This window comes from Lethenteron reissneri, chromosome 42 (genome assembly GCF_015708825.2).
Source record: "Lethenteron reissneri isolate LAM-NWPU_2019-01 chromosome 42, ASM1570882v1, whole genome shotgun sequence".
NCBI classification, from domain to species: Eukaryota; Metazoa; Chordata; class Hyperoartia; order Petromyzontiformes; family Petromyzontidae; genus Lethenteron; species Lethenteron reissneri.
The window spans coordinates 5,423,976-5,436,100 of NC_083820.1; the positions used below are offsets into that span (position 1 = coordinate 5,423,976).

Here is a 12,125-nt window from a genome sequence, read left to right on the forward strand (position 1 = left end):
TTTGAGGCTGAGTCGACCTAGGGGAGGCCCAGGATTGGTTCAGATAATCGTCCCTGGTGTTGACCGTGAGCGGGAATCGAACTCGAACCTGGGTCGCCAGGTTCGTAGCGTAGCGCACTAACTGCTACAGGACCGCTCCCACAGTATAGATACATACACACGCACACAAGCATTCACACACACACGTCTACTCACCAACAAGCACACACACATCTACTCACCAACACACACACATGTCCACTCACCAACACACACACACACGTTCACTCACCAACACACACACACTCACCAACACACACACACTCACCAACACACACTCACCAACACACACACACATCTACTCACCAACCACACGTCCATCACCAACACACACACACACGCACTCACCAACACACACACATCTACTCACCAACACACACACATCTACTCACCAACACACACACTCACTCACCAACACACACACATCTACTCACCAACACACACACACGTCCACTCACCAACACACACACACACACGTCCACTCACCAACACACACAAACACAAATCTATTCACCAACACACACACATCTACTCACCAACACACACACACATCTACTCACCAACACACACACACATCTACTCACCAACACACACACGTTCACTCACCACACACACACACTCACAACACACACACACTCACCAACACACACTCACCAACCACACACACATCTACTCACCAACACACACACACGTCCACTCACCAACACACACACACGTCCACTCACCAACACACCAACATCTACTCACAACACACACACCTACTCACCAACACACACACATCTACTCACCAACACACACACATCTACTCACCAACACACACACATCTACTCACCAACACACACACACATCTACTCACCAACACACACACACATCTACTCACCAACACACACACACATCTACTCACCAACACACACACATCTACTCACCAACACACACACACACGTCCACTCACCAACACACACACACACACGTCCACTCACCAACACAAACACACATCTACTCACCAACACACACACACACATCTACTCACCAACACACACACACATCAACACACACACACAAATCTATTCACCAGCACACACACCAAGACACAAGCACACAATGCCTGTCACCTGCAACTTTGGTTGTATTTTAATTTGCTTAGGATGAGGCAGCGAGCAGGGGGTGTGTGCGTGCGCGTGCTCTTAAATGGTGTTCGCTAACAGCACTTGCCCCAAGAGTATGTTAAAGGCTATACGGGGGATCTTTGTCTTTATCTTTGTGCGGTTTCCACTCTTAAAAAAAACCACTCCCTCTAGTCACTACTCATCCTCCCATCACCTTCCCCATCATCAGGCTCACCCCCTCCACCCCCATCACCTTCCCCATGCAAAGCACGATGGGATACCTGGCCTCGGGGCTTCCCAGGTAATTGCGAGGGCAGATAGAAATCTGCGGAAGCCACTTGAGACGCTTATCCATCTAAAATGCTTTACAGCTGGCTTTAATTGTAAAAAAAAAACTAAACAAAAATCTATCGGCAGCGTTTGTAAAACAAACAGGAAAAATTAGCAGGGCGCGCACACGAACTTTGTCGATGTGCTGTGCAAAAAAGGGCCATTGCCCGAAACGTCGCCTATCATCATATCGTTTTTCCGATGCTTGAGGCCACGATATTATTGACGAACGTGTCGAGTTGTTGTTTTGTTCGAGTAGGTGCGGCAATGAAACGACAACAATATGACCGATGATTGTTCGGCTACCAAGGAGCGGCACGCTCAGTCTAAAGACACGCCGTTGAGGGGGGGGGGGGGTCCATGCTTGCCATGTCTGGCCCGGTCTTCACCTGCTGTAGGAAATGTTCACCTGAGTCGCCCCCTCGTGGCAGGCCTCTGACTGCAGGAACGCCAGGTGCACATGCGCGTGCCTTGCAGCCTTAATAGGTGCTCGCTAACAACCCTCGCCACAACACTGACCCCAGGCTTCAATGTGGGGATTTTTGTCTTTGCGCGTGCGGTGATTGAATGTCCTTTGTTTAGCCGTTCGAGTGTATTGTTATTACGATGGTTGCTACGTGAAGGTAACCGAGATATTAGAGTCTCAATAGCGCTTTTCAGCAGGGTCCTGCCAAGTTGCTGGTGTTTCGGGTTAAACTTTCTGCATGTAACCCCAATTGAGGAATTTGCAGGTTTATTTTTCATCGTTGGGATGTTTGGACAATACCAGTCGGAATTGGCCATCATCGGTGACATTCGCCAATCGCCAGTTCCATTACGTCTCCTTTTAGAATTCCCATTCACAGTTCTTGTTTCTCTCCAAGAACTTTCGTTTTGCGAGGCTGCTTGATGTGGCTACATTTGTGGGTATATTTCCAGAACGGGTAAAGCTTATTCTACGTTTCATCATTGTGGATAGTGTCTGTGAGTGATGTGACTTGTCCATTATGGCTCAGAATGGACATCAACACACGCACCTATCACCAGGGCTTGAACCGCCATCTCACCAATTCTGGCCCAGATATCTCTGATACGGCCATTAGGGGCCGCCCATAAATGACGTCACGCATCTAGGGGGGGGGGGGTCAGACATTTGTGACGATGTGTGACGAGCGGGGGGGTTTGAGAAATGTGACGTCACATAAAAATGCGCAACTTTAAATAAATATAGACAACACGTTCTACTTAATTAAATAGACTTTTAAATAAATGTTTTCTCCTATAACATCAGGGTGCAGCGGCACATTAAATACGCACTACAATGACAATAGTTTAAAGCGATTTGAAGCATGTTTTATTGGGGGGGGGGGCAGAGCTTTGACGTCATTTGAGGGGTGGTCTGACTTTTTGTGACGCCGTGTGACGAGGGGGGGGGGTCAAAAATCGTCCAAAATCGCGTGACGTCATTTATGGACGGCACCTTATGAACCTATTAGATTGATTTGCATGCTTGGCCACATACGGTGCGAAAGAAGTTCCACATACATACATACATAGACAGAGACCCAAACCCAAGATCTTGAACCGAGGATTTTAGTGGGGCCAGTGCAGTGTCTCCGATAGGGCCATTATGAAACTTTTTATTACATAAACACACCACGCGACTTGAAGCACAGTTCACATTCCCTTTCCTTCCCTCGCCCCTCCCCTATCGCCCTTTCGTGATCCCCATTTATCCTCGATCACTGTTACTCATTCCTCAGTCCGTGTACACGCCTGTCAACTGCACCATTCCGTTTTGTCATCGTTTTGGAAGCTATATCACGCATCTTGAGTGAAGGCGCTCTATAAATTAGATTAGATTAAAACGCAGGTTTTAAAACGTAGGAAGTTGAATTCAGTCACGCCAAAGTCTTCATCGTTCAGAATATGATCGATACTCGGGTGCGTGCGTGAATCATATCTGTGTAACCGTGATAATCTTTGTCGGATGGTGGGGGGATATTAATTGGCATTTGGGCATAAAAACTACCGCCAATGTTGGCCTAACTTAGGGGTTGTTAACCTGCAGCCCTGGAGCAACATGCGGCTCTTTGGGGACTGCACCGTCACGCTGTTTATAAAGGACCACCACCTCGTAGTCCCATGCATTGCGGCTGAAAGATTTATTTTACCAAATTCGAGTATTAAAAAAAATTCTCTTCTTGTTATTTTGGTTGCCAACCCCCCCGCCCCCCCTCGGCCTAACCCCAAAACAAACGTGAGTCGTTGAACCAAAGGAGACGCCGGTACTGCCACCTTTGGCGTCTCCGGCACGGCCATTGTGAGCCCCGCCGGCAGCGAGCGCGAGCGGCGTGGTGTGCCGCTGACGTGTGGCGTGCGTTGCCGTGTGGAGTGCCGCTGACGTGCGGTGTGCCGCTGACGTGCGGTGTGCCGCTGACGTGCGGCGTGCCGCTGACGTGCGGCGTGCCGCTGACGTGCGGAGTGCCGCTGACGTGCGGTGTGCCGCTGACGTGCGGAGTGCCGCTGACGTGCGGCGTGCCGCTGACGTGCGGCGTGCCGCTGACGTGCGGCGTGCCGCTGACGTGCGGCGTGCCGCTGACGTGCGGCGTGCCGCTGACGTGCGGCGTGCGGTGCCGTGCGGTGTGCGGTGCCGTGTGGTGTGCCGCTGACGTGCGGTGTGCCGCTGACGTGTGGTGTGCGGTGCCGTGTGGTGCGGTGCGGGGCGTGCCGCTGACGTGCGGCGTGCCGCTGACGTGTGGTGTGCGGTGCCGTGTGGTGTGCGGTGCCGTGTGGTGTGCCGCTGACGTGCGGAGTGCCGCTGACGTGCGGTGTGCCGCTGACGTGCGGTGTGCCGCTGACGTGTGGAGTGCCGCTGACGTGTGGCGTGCCGCTGACGTGTGGCGTGCCGCTGACGTGTGGAGTGCCGCTGACGTGTGGCGTGCCGCTGACGTGCGGCGTGCCGCTGACGTGCGGCGTGCCGCTGACGTGCGGCGTGCCGCTGACGTGCGGCGTGCCGCTGACGTGCGGCGTGCCGCTGACGTGCGGCGTGCCGCTGACGTGCGGCGTGCCGCTGACGTGCGGCGTGCCGCTGACGTGCGGCGTGCCGCTGACGTGCGGCGTGCCGCTGACGTGCGGCGTGCCGCTGACGTGCGGTGTGCGTTGCCGTGTGGTGTGCCGCTGACGTGTGGTGTGCCGCTGACGTGTGGTGTGCGTTGCCGTGCGGTGTGCCGCTGACGTGCGGTGTGCCGCTGACGTGCGGTGTGTGGTGCCGTGCGGTGTGCCGCTGACGTGCGGTGTGCCGCTGACGTGCGGTGTGCGTTGCCGTGCGGTGTGCCGCTGACGTGCGGTGTGCCGCTGACGTGCGGTGTGCCGCTGACGTGCGGTGTGCGGTGCCGTGCGGTGTGCCGCTGACGTGTGGCGTGCCGCTGACGTGTGGAGTGCGGTGCCGTGCGGTGTGCCGCTGACGTGCGGTGTGCCGCTGACGTGCGGTGTGCCGCTGACGTGCGGTGTGCCGCTGACGTGTGGTGTGCGTTGCCGTGTGGCGTGCCGCTGACGTGCGGTGTGCCGCTGACGTGTGGTGTGCCGCTGACGTGTGGTGTGCGTTGCCGTGCGGTGTGCCGCTGACGTGTGGTGTGCCGCTGACGTGTGGTGTGCGTTGCCGTGCGGTGTGCCGCTGACGTGCGGCGTGCCGCTGACGTGTGGTGTGCCGCTGACGTGTGGTGTGCCGCTGACGTGTGGTGTGCGTTGCCGTGCGGTATGCCGCTGACGTGCGGCGTGCCGCTGACGTGTGGTGTGCGTTGCCGTGCGGTGTGCCGCTGACGTGCGGCGTGCCGCTGACGTGTGGTGTGCCGCTGACGTGCGGCGTGCCGCTGACGTGTGGCGTGCCGCTGACGTGTGGTGTGCCGCTGACGTGTGGCGTGCCGCTGACGTGCGGCGTGCCGCTGACGTGCGGTGTGCCGCTGACGTGTGATAGTGCCGCTGACGTGCGGCGTGCCGCTGACGTGTGGTGTGCCGCTGACGTGTGGTGTTCGTTGCCGTGCGGTGTGCCGCTGACGTGCGGTGTGCCGCTGATGTGTGGTGTGCGTTGCCGTGCGGTGTGCCGCTGACGTGCGGTGTGCCGCTGACGTGCGGTGTGCCGCTGACGTGTGGTGTGCGTTGCCGTGTGGTGTGCCGCTGACGTGCGGTGTGCCGCTGACGTGCGGTGTGCCGCTGACGTGTGGTGTGCGTTGCCGTGTGGCGTGCCGCTGACGTGTGGTGTGCGTTGCCGTGTGGCGTGCCGCTGACGTGCGGTGTGCCGCTGACGTGCGGTGTGCCGCTGACGTGCGGTGTGCCGCTGACGTGCGGTGTGCCGCTGACGTGCGGTGTGCCGCTGACGTGCGGTGTGCCGCTGACGTGTGGTGTGCGTTGCCGTGTGGCGTGCCGCTGACGTGTGGCGTGCCGCTGACGTGCGGTGTGCCGCTGACGTGTGGCGTGCCGCTGACGTGCGGTGTGCGTTGCCGTGTGGTGTTCCCGCTCCCCTGCTGCACAGATCTTCGTGGCCGTCAACTGTCTGAGCACGGACTTCTCGTCGCAAAAGGGCGTCAAGGGCCTGCCGCTGAGCCTGCAGATCGACACCTACAGCTACAGCAACCGCAGCAACAAGCCCATCCACCGCGCCTCGTGCCAGATCAAGGTCTTCTGCGACAAGGTACCGCACCGCGCCGCGTCTGTTGATGTGGTTGTTAGTGTGGTAGTTGTTGTTGTGCTTGTAAGTGTGGTAGTTGTTGATGTGGTTGTTAGTGTGGTAGTTGTTGTTGTGGTTGTAAGTGTGGTAGTTGACGCGGTTCTTAATGTTGTATTTGCTGCTGGTGGTGGTTGTTGATGTGTTTGTGTGCTGTGGTTGTTGACGCGGTTGTTGATGTGGTTGTTAGTGTGGTAGTTGTTGTTGTGGTTGTTGGTGGTGGTTGTTGATGTGTTTGTGTACTGTGGTTGTTGACGCGGTTGTTGATGCGGTTGTCTACGCAGGGTGCGGAGCGCAAGATCCGCGATGAGGAGCGCAAGCAGATGCGCAAGAAAGCCAAGGGACAGGCAGCCGTGTCACTGTGCAACGCTTGTGAGTGGCTCCCACGGCAACCACAACGCTGCGTGTGTGCCTTGTGTGTAACACTCCGCGTGTGTGTGCCGTGCGTGACACTGCATGTGTGTGCCGTGCGTATGCCGTGTGTCACTCTGCGTGTGTGTGCCGTGTGTAACGCTGCGTGTGTGTGCCTTGTGTGTGTCACTCTGCGTGTGTGTGCCGTGCGTGACACTGCATGTGTGTGCCGTGCGTATGCCGTGTGTCACTCTGCGTGTGTGTGCCGTGTGTAACGCTGCGTGTGTGTGCCGTGTGTAACGCTGCGTGTGTGTGCCGTGTGTAACGCTGCGTGTGTGGCGTGCGTTCCACCGTGCGCGTTTCCCAGCGGGTGACATGAAGTCCCCGGCGGTGGCGGCCGTCAAGAGGAGCGACCTCACCCTCTTCAAGGCGCTGTCCGACCTAAGCTCACAGCCCGTGCTCTTCATCCCCGACATCCACTTCACCAACCTGCAGCGCTCCGCACAGGTGCGCTGACGCTCCCCCCTGCCCTCACCCCTGCCCTCACCCCTACGTGGACCGCTACATGCATGCCCCTACGCTCACCCCTACGCTCACCCCTACGCTCACCCCTACACTCACCCCTACACTCGCTCCTGCGCTCACCTCTAGCCTTACCCCTCCGCTCACTCCTACACACCTGTACCAACACTCGCCTGCCACACGCGCACACTCACCTGTACACCCAATCCCTACACTCACCTGTATGCGTGACCTAAAACCCACCTGAACGTTCAGCTAAACACTGACCTGAACACACATCGATACACTCACCTTTACCCACTCGCCTGTCGGAAGACACTTACGGTGAGGCCTTACCTGCAAACTTGTATCAGTGCGCACTGGTACACTCGCATGAACACACAGCAGAAAGTTTAGCAGCACACTGGGCCCAACCACCGTTACCTGTCACCCCCAAACACACTCACCTGTACACGCACCTGCACACGCACCTGTACATGCCCCGCACCTGTACACGCCCCTCACCTGCACCCTCACCTGCACACACACCTGTACATGCCGCTCACCTGCACACTCACCTGCACACGCACCTGTACACGCCCCTCACCTGCACACTCACCTGCACACTCACCTGCACACTCACCTGCACACTCACCTGCACACGCACCTGTACACGCCCCTCACCTGCACCCTCACCTGCACACACACCTGTACATGCCCCTCACCTGCACACTCACCTGCACACGCACCTATACACGCCCCTCACCTGAATGGAGAACGCGTAATGGGCGCTTGCTAGCGGAACGTGCTCTGAAGATCCGCTGGGCTATCGTTGTGACCGTCCCGGCTCACGTGATCATGTGTCGTGTGTATTTTCTGCAGGGGTTTTCGAGCACTCCCGAAGATGTGGAGAGGGACGGGTGAGTCTGTTTATCGCGCGCGCAGAAACGCACACTCGGCGTACAATTACACGTACACCCAAACGCACGTGCACAGATGTAAAGCATATACCAAGATCCCCCGTGTTGCCTGAATAGACTTTTTTTGGGCAAGCACTGTTAGCGATCACCTACGAAAAGCCAGCACAGCACACCCAGAGGTAGGTGGCCAGCACCACTCCCGGCCGCCTTTGTCTCCCTAGTGGCGATGTCTACACATCGCACCAGTTACTCATTTGTTAGTCGACCTAGAAGAGGCCCAGGACCAGTGCAGATAATCGTCACTGGTGTTGGCCGTGAGCTAGAATCGAACTCGGGCCGGTGGTTTCGTTGCGCAGGGCGCTAACCACTGAGCCACTGCTCCCCACATACAAAGACAAATCCACTCGTACACATGCACAGACACACAGTCGTATATCTCGAGACACAAACAAAGGCACAGATCCACCTCCTGCCCCCCCTTCAGTGAAAATCTCACTAATTCGACACGGTTGTTTAAATCGGAGCTCGGGGAATGAACGGGTGGATGCTGCTTCACGCTGTCTCGGCGCGTGCGCCCACACTTGACCTGACACTCCATCCTCTTGCCTCCTGCGTCTGTGCAGCCTCTTGAGACGTGGCCACTGTAAGACGCTCTATAAATGTAACACCTTGTGTGTGTGTGCGCGCGCGCTTGAATGGGCTTAATCTTTTCTTCAAGGTGAAATCTTCCGCAAAGCCCGATTCCTCCGAGTAATCTAAAGCTTTGCTAGTGTTTTTTTTTTTTTTTTTTTTTTTTTTTTTTTTTTTTTACGTCGGTCCAAGGTGGTAGGTCATATACGTAGCATAGCATCGATACCGCAGGTCGCCGGTTCCTTCCGATCAGAGAGGGAGCCCTCGCTCGACTCTGTGTGACACCGAATACTGAAGCGAGCATCGTGACAAACGGACGGACACATCACAGACGCACAAACGAAGCGTCCTGCAATGCCGAACGTATCACATCGCAATCTCTTGCCCTCCGACCCCCACGACCCCTGTCACCAGCAGCGTGATGCTCAAGCGCCCTCCGCATTTTTTCAACGAGGAGTTTGCGTCACCCGCGAAGCAGCTGAAGGAGGAGCCTCTGAAGAAAGGTGGGAGCTCCCATCACCATGGCGACCGATATAACGCCCCGAGACTCAGTGAGGCTTTCCTGCATGAATAACAGACATGTAAAAACGGCGCGTCGATTCGTCAACATACGTCGCTTCTGACGCGTGCATCGGATTGTGCGCGTGAGAATCCGTTGCTCGTAGACCATGCAAGCGGTACGCTAATGTTATGCAAGTGATATTCGAATGTTTGCTTTGGGCTCACGGTGCGAACTAATTTGTTGCGTGAACAGAAATAAAAAACAAGAACGCGTGACGCAAGCGTCGGCGTCAACGCGAGATGGAAAATTATCGGTGCCTTAAATTTAATTGAATTGCAACTACAACAATTATTTTAGTCACTCTGGGAATAAACTAAACTACATTTTTATTTTATTTGACCAGCTAAGGCCCACTGAGCTGGTCACAAATGATAGCTCAACGAAGTGGCTTATCACGTGGAAATTTATAGCAGCCAAATACTCTGAAATGCATGTCCATTCTAAATGAGTCCTCACATGGCCCAGCCACTCGACAACATCGTTGAGTTGGCCAAGGAATTCACGAGCTGGGCACCTGAATTCCTGGATTTGAATTTGGGTCTCGCTCACCTTGTGCTTAAACCGCGGGTTGTCAAGTGCGGCGAGTTGAGCGTCTCAGCCCGGTGACGAATCGCTGCACGAAGAAAGCACCTTGCCTTTATATGTTGTCTTTCACCCAATTTGTGTAAATCCTCTGTGGCAGGGCATGTGGGAAAGTCTATCACTCCCGAGTAGCGAGTGTGTATTTTTTGCTACTTACATTCTCCACAGTGACGCTTTTGATGATTTTGCGCGATGTATTGTACAGCTTTGCGTTTATATGGAGGGACAGATATACGGAAGTGACATGTTGTCTGCTTATTTATTTCGCTAATTATATTCCCCACAACGATGCTCGTGATGAGTTCATCATGCTAGATAAGAAAACATTTTGCTTGCTGGCACACGGGTGGGCAAGTGCATAAAAAGGGTCAGTTGGTGGGATCTCGCAAGCGGTTCTGTGAAGTCTGCTTCCTCGTGCCGCTCTCCGAGATGTGCAGCGACGCGCGGCTCTGCGATCGTTAAGAATGGCCGTTTTGTTTCGCAGCACGACGCTGATAAGACCTTACGAATTTAAAAAATACAATTGTCGCATTATTGTTATTATCAGGGGGGGAGCTTCCTGCCGTGGTGGCAGGGTTAGAGAACCGCTGGACCTGCGATCCAGAGGTCGCCGCGTCGACCCCATCTCTCGGCGCGGCAGTTGAAACAACGCTGCAAGTTTCTGCCCCCCCCATGCCGCCACCTCCTGTCTGCTCGGCAGTACAAACGGGTCGCGCCGCAGTCGCTCGATTGGCAGGTCGCGCCGTGTGGTGCGGCAAGGCGTCGGTACGCCCACGCCTCGTCGGCGTGGAGGCGGAGAGCCACTGCCCACTCGAGGAGTTCGCTCCGGCGTGGGCATCTTGCCGCCGCCGCGTGGCGCGACCGCCCGGTCCCGGGGCTGCACCTTGACCCCCCTCGCTCTCGACGAGCTTTTGGCCTGGCCCCGACGTGGCTTTGTGAGCGAGGACACGGCAGGGTTACGGGGCGGGTCGGCCCCCGTGGTGAGCGCGGTCCCCATGACCCCCCTCGCTCACCACCACCCCCCCCCACCCCCCCGTGTGTCACCCTGCAGTGCTGCTCTACGTGAGGCGGCCGTCGGACGAGGTGTTTGACGCCCTCATGCTGAAGACTCCCAACCTGGCGGGGCTCAAGGAAGCCGTGAGTGGCCGCCGATCGACGTCACACCGCCACGCGCGGATACACGCCGCACACCACACAGAGATACATGCCGCACACTGTGCACAGATACACGCTGAACACCACACAGAGATACACGCCGCACTACACAGAGATGCACAATGTGCACAGATACACGCTCCACACCACACAGAGATGCACGTTGCACACCACGCCGTCTTAACGAGGCGCTGCGGCAGCACCGCACGCTGCACACGGAGCCACAACTCATGCGCACTGTGCACATCGCAATGCTGCTGCTGTCCGTGCAGAAATGCGGCCGTTGATGACGTTGGTCGTGGTGGGAAATGACGATGGTATGTGGCTGATGGTGATAAAAAATTAACGGTGGAATTGATCCGAGTGTGCTTGTGAACCATCCGTTTCTGTTCCAGATCTCAGAAAAGTACGGGGTGTCCTTAGAAAGCATCAGAAAGATTTACAAGAAATGCAAAAAAGGGTGAGCTCTTTCTTCCTCGCCCTCTTCGTGACGACGCGCGCCGATATTTAACCGGGCGACTTGCCCGCTGGAGGGGTTAATGGGGCCATGCAGGGGATCACAGCGCAGAAAGTAGGTTGCTGACAAGCTATCCGGAACATCCTATCGACTTGTGTTGTGCGTCTCCATAGTGAATACGTAACTGGGGGATTAAAGGGTTAAATCACTTTAGGCCACTTGGTGCACAGAGGGAGCTCCCCTTTACCTGGTCCCGGTGGATTTATCACTGCCCACAAAATGGAATTTGTTGCCAAAGTAAATGGCAAACATGGTGCAAATTGTATGCGTGTGTGTGTGTGTGTGTCCCAACGCACACACACTCGCATGCACCAACAGCTGCCCTCCAAGGAAGGGCGGGGGAGCAGCGCGCACTGCAACGAGCGAAGCGCTGGGCGGTTAAATGCTGCAAGTTGGCGCAGTAGGGAGCACAGACTAAGGCACCGTTAAGATTCTTATTACTGAGGCTTGCATTGCTGTGAGAAATCACCAAGTAAAATGGTAAATCATGGTAACATATTTTACATACCAAAGAAAGCTTCACCGAGCCTCAATATTTTCTTCTTAGGAGGGTCCTGCATTGGGATGTCGGGACAGTTCAATTAATGAGTGTTTGTATTATGTTGAACTTCTTTCACACCATACGTAGTCAAACATGCTTATTGGAGGTGTGGGGGAAGGACAACAAACTAAATACAAAAAGCAGTTTTAAGGAAATTATTTTCATTTTAAACTAATTTCACCTCCGATG

At 55.4% G+C, this 12,125-nt stretch overlaps 1 protein-coding gene across 6 annotated transcripts in view; it reads left to right on the forward strand.

The window, feature by feature from the left end:
- GRHL2 (grainyhead like transcription factor 2) overlaps positions 1-12,125 on the forward strand; it is a 74,526-nt gene that overhangs the window by 57,316 nt on the left and 5,085 nt on the right. For 2 of the 6 annotated variants that reach the window (XM_061569094.1, XM_061569096.1), the window contains 7 exons: positions 5,986-6,144; positions 6,462-6,549; positions 6,896-7,035; positions 7,912-7,949; positions 8,994-9,130; positions 10,775-10,860; positions 11,274-11,338. In XM_061569094.1, coding sequence (XP_061425078.1) covers positions 5,986-6,144; positions 6,462-6,549; positions 6,896-7,035; positions 7,912-7,949; positions 8,994-9,130; positions 10,775-10,860; positions 11,274-11,338 — 713 coding nt within the window. The remainder of the gene's footprint in view (positions 1-5,985; positions 6,145-6,461; positions 6,550-6,895; positions 7,036-7,911; positions 7,950-8,993; positions 9,131-10,774; positions 10,861-11,273; positions 11,339-12,125) is intronic. The other 4 variants (XM_061569098.1, XM_061569099.1, XM_061569097.1 and 1 more) reach the window with 3 other exon arrangements.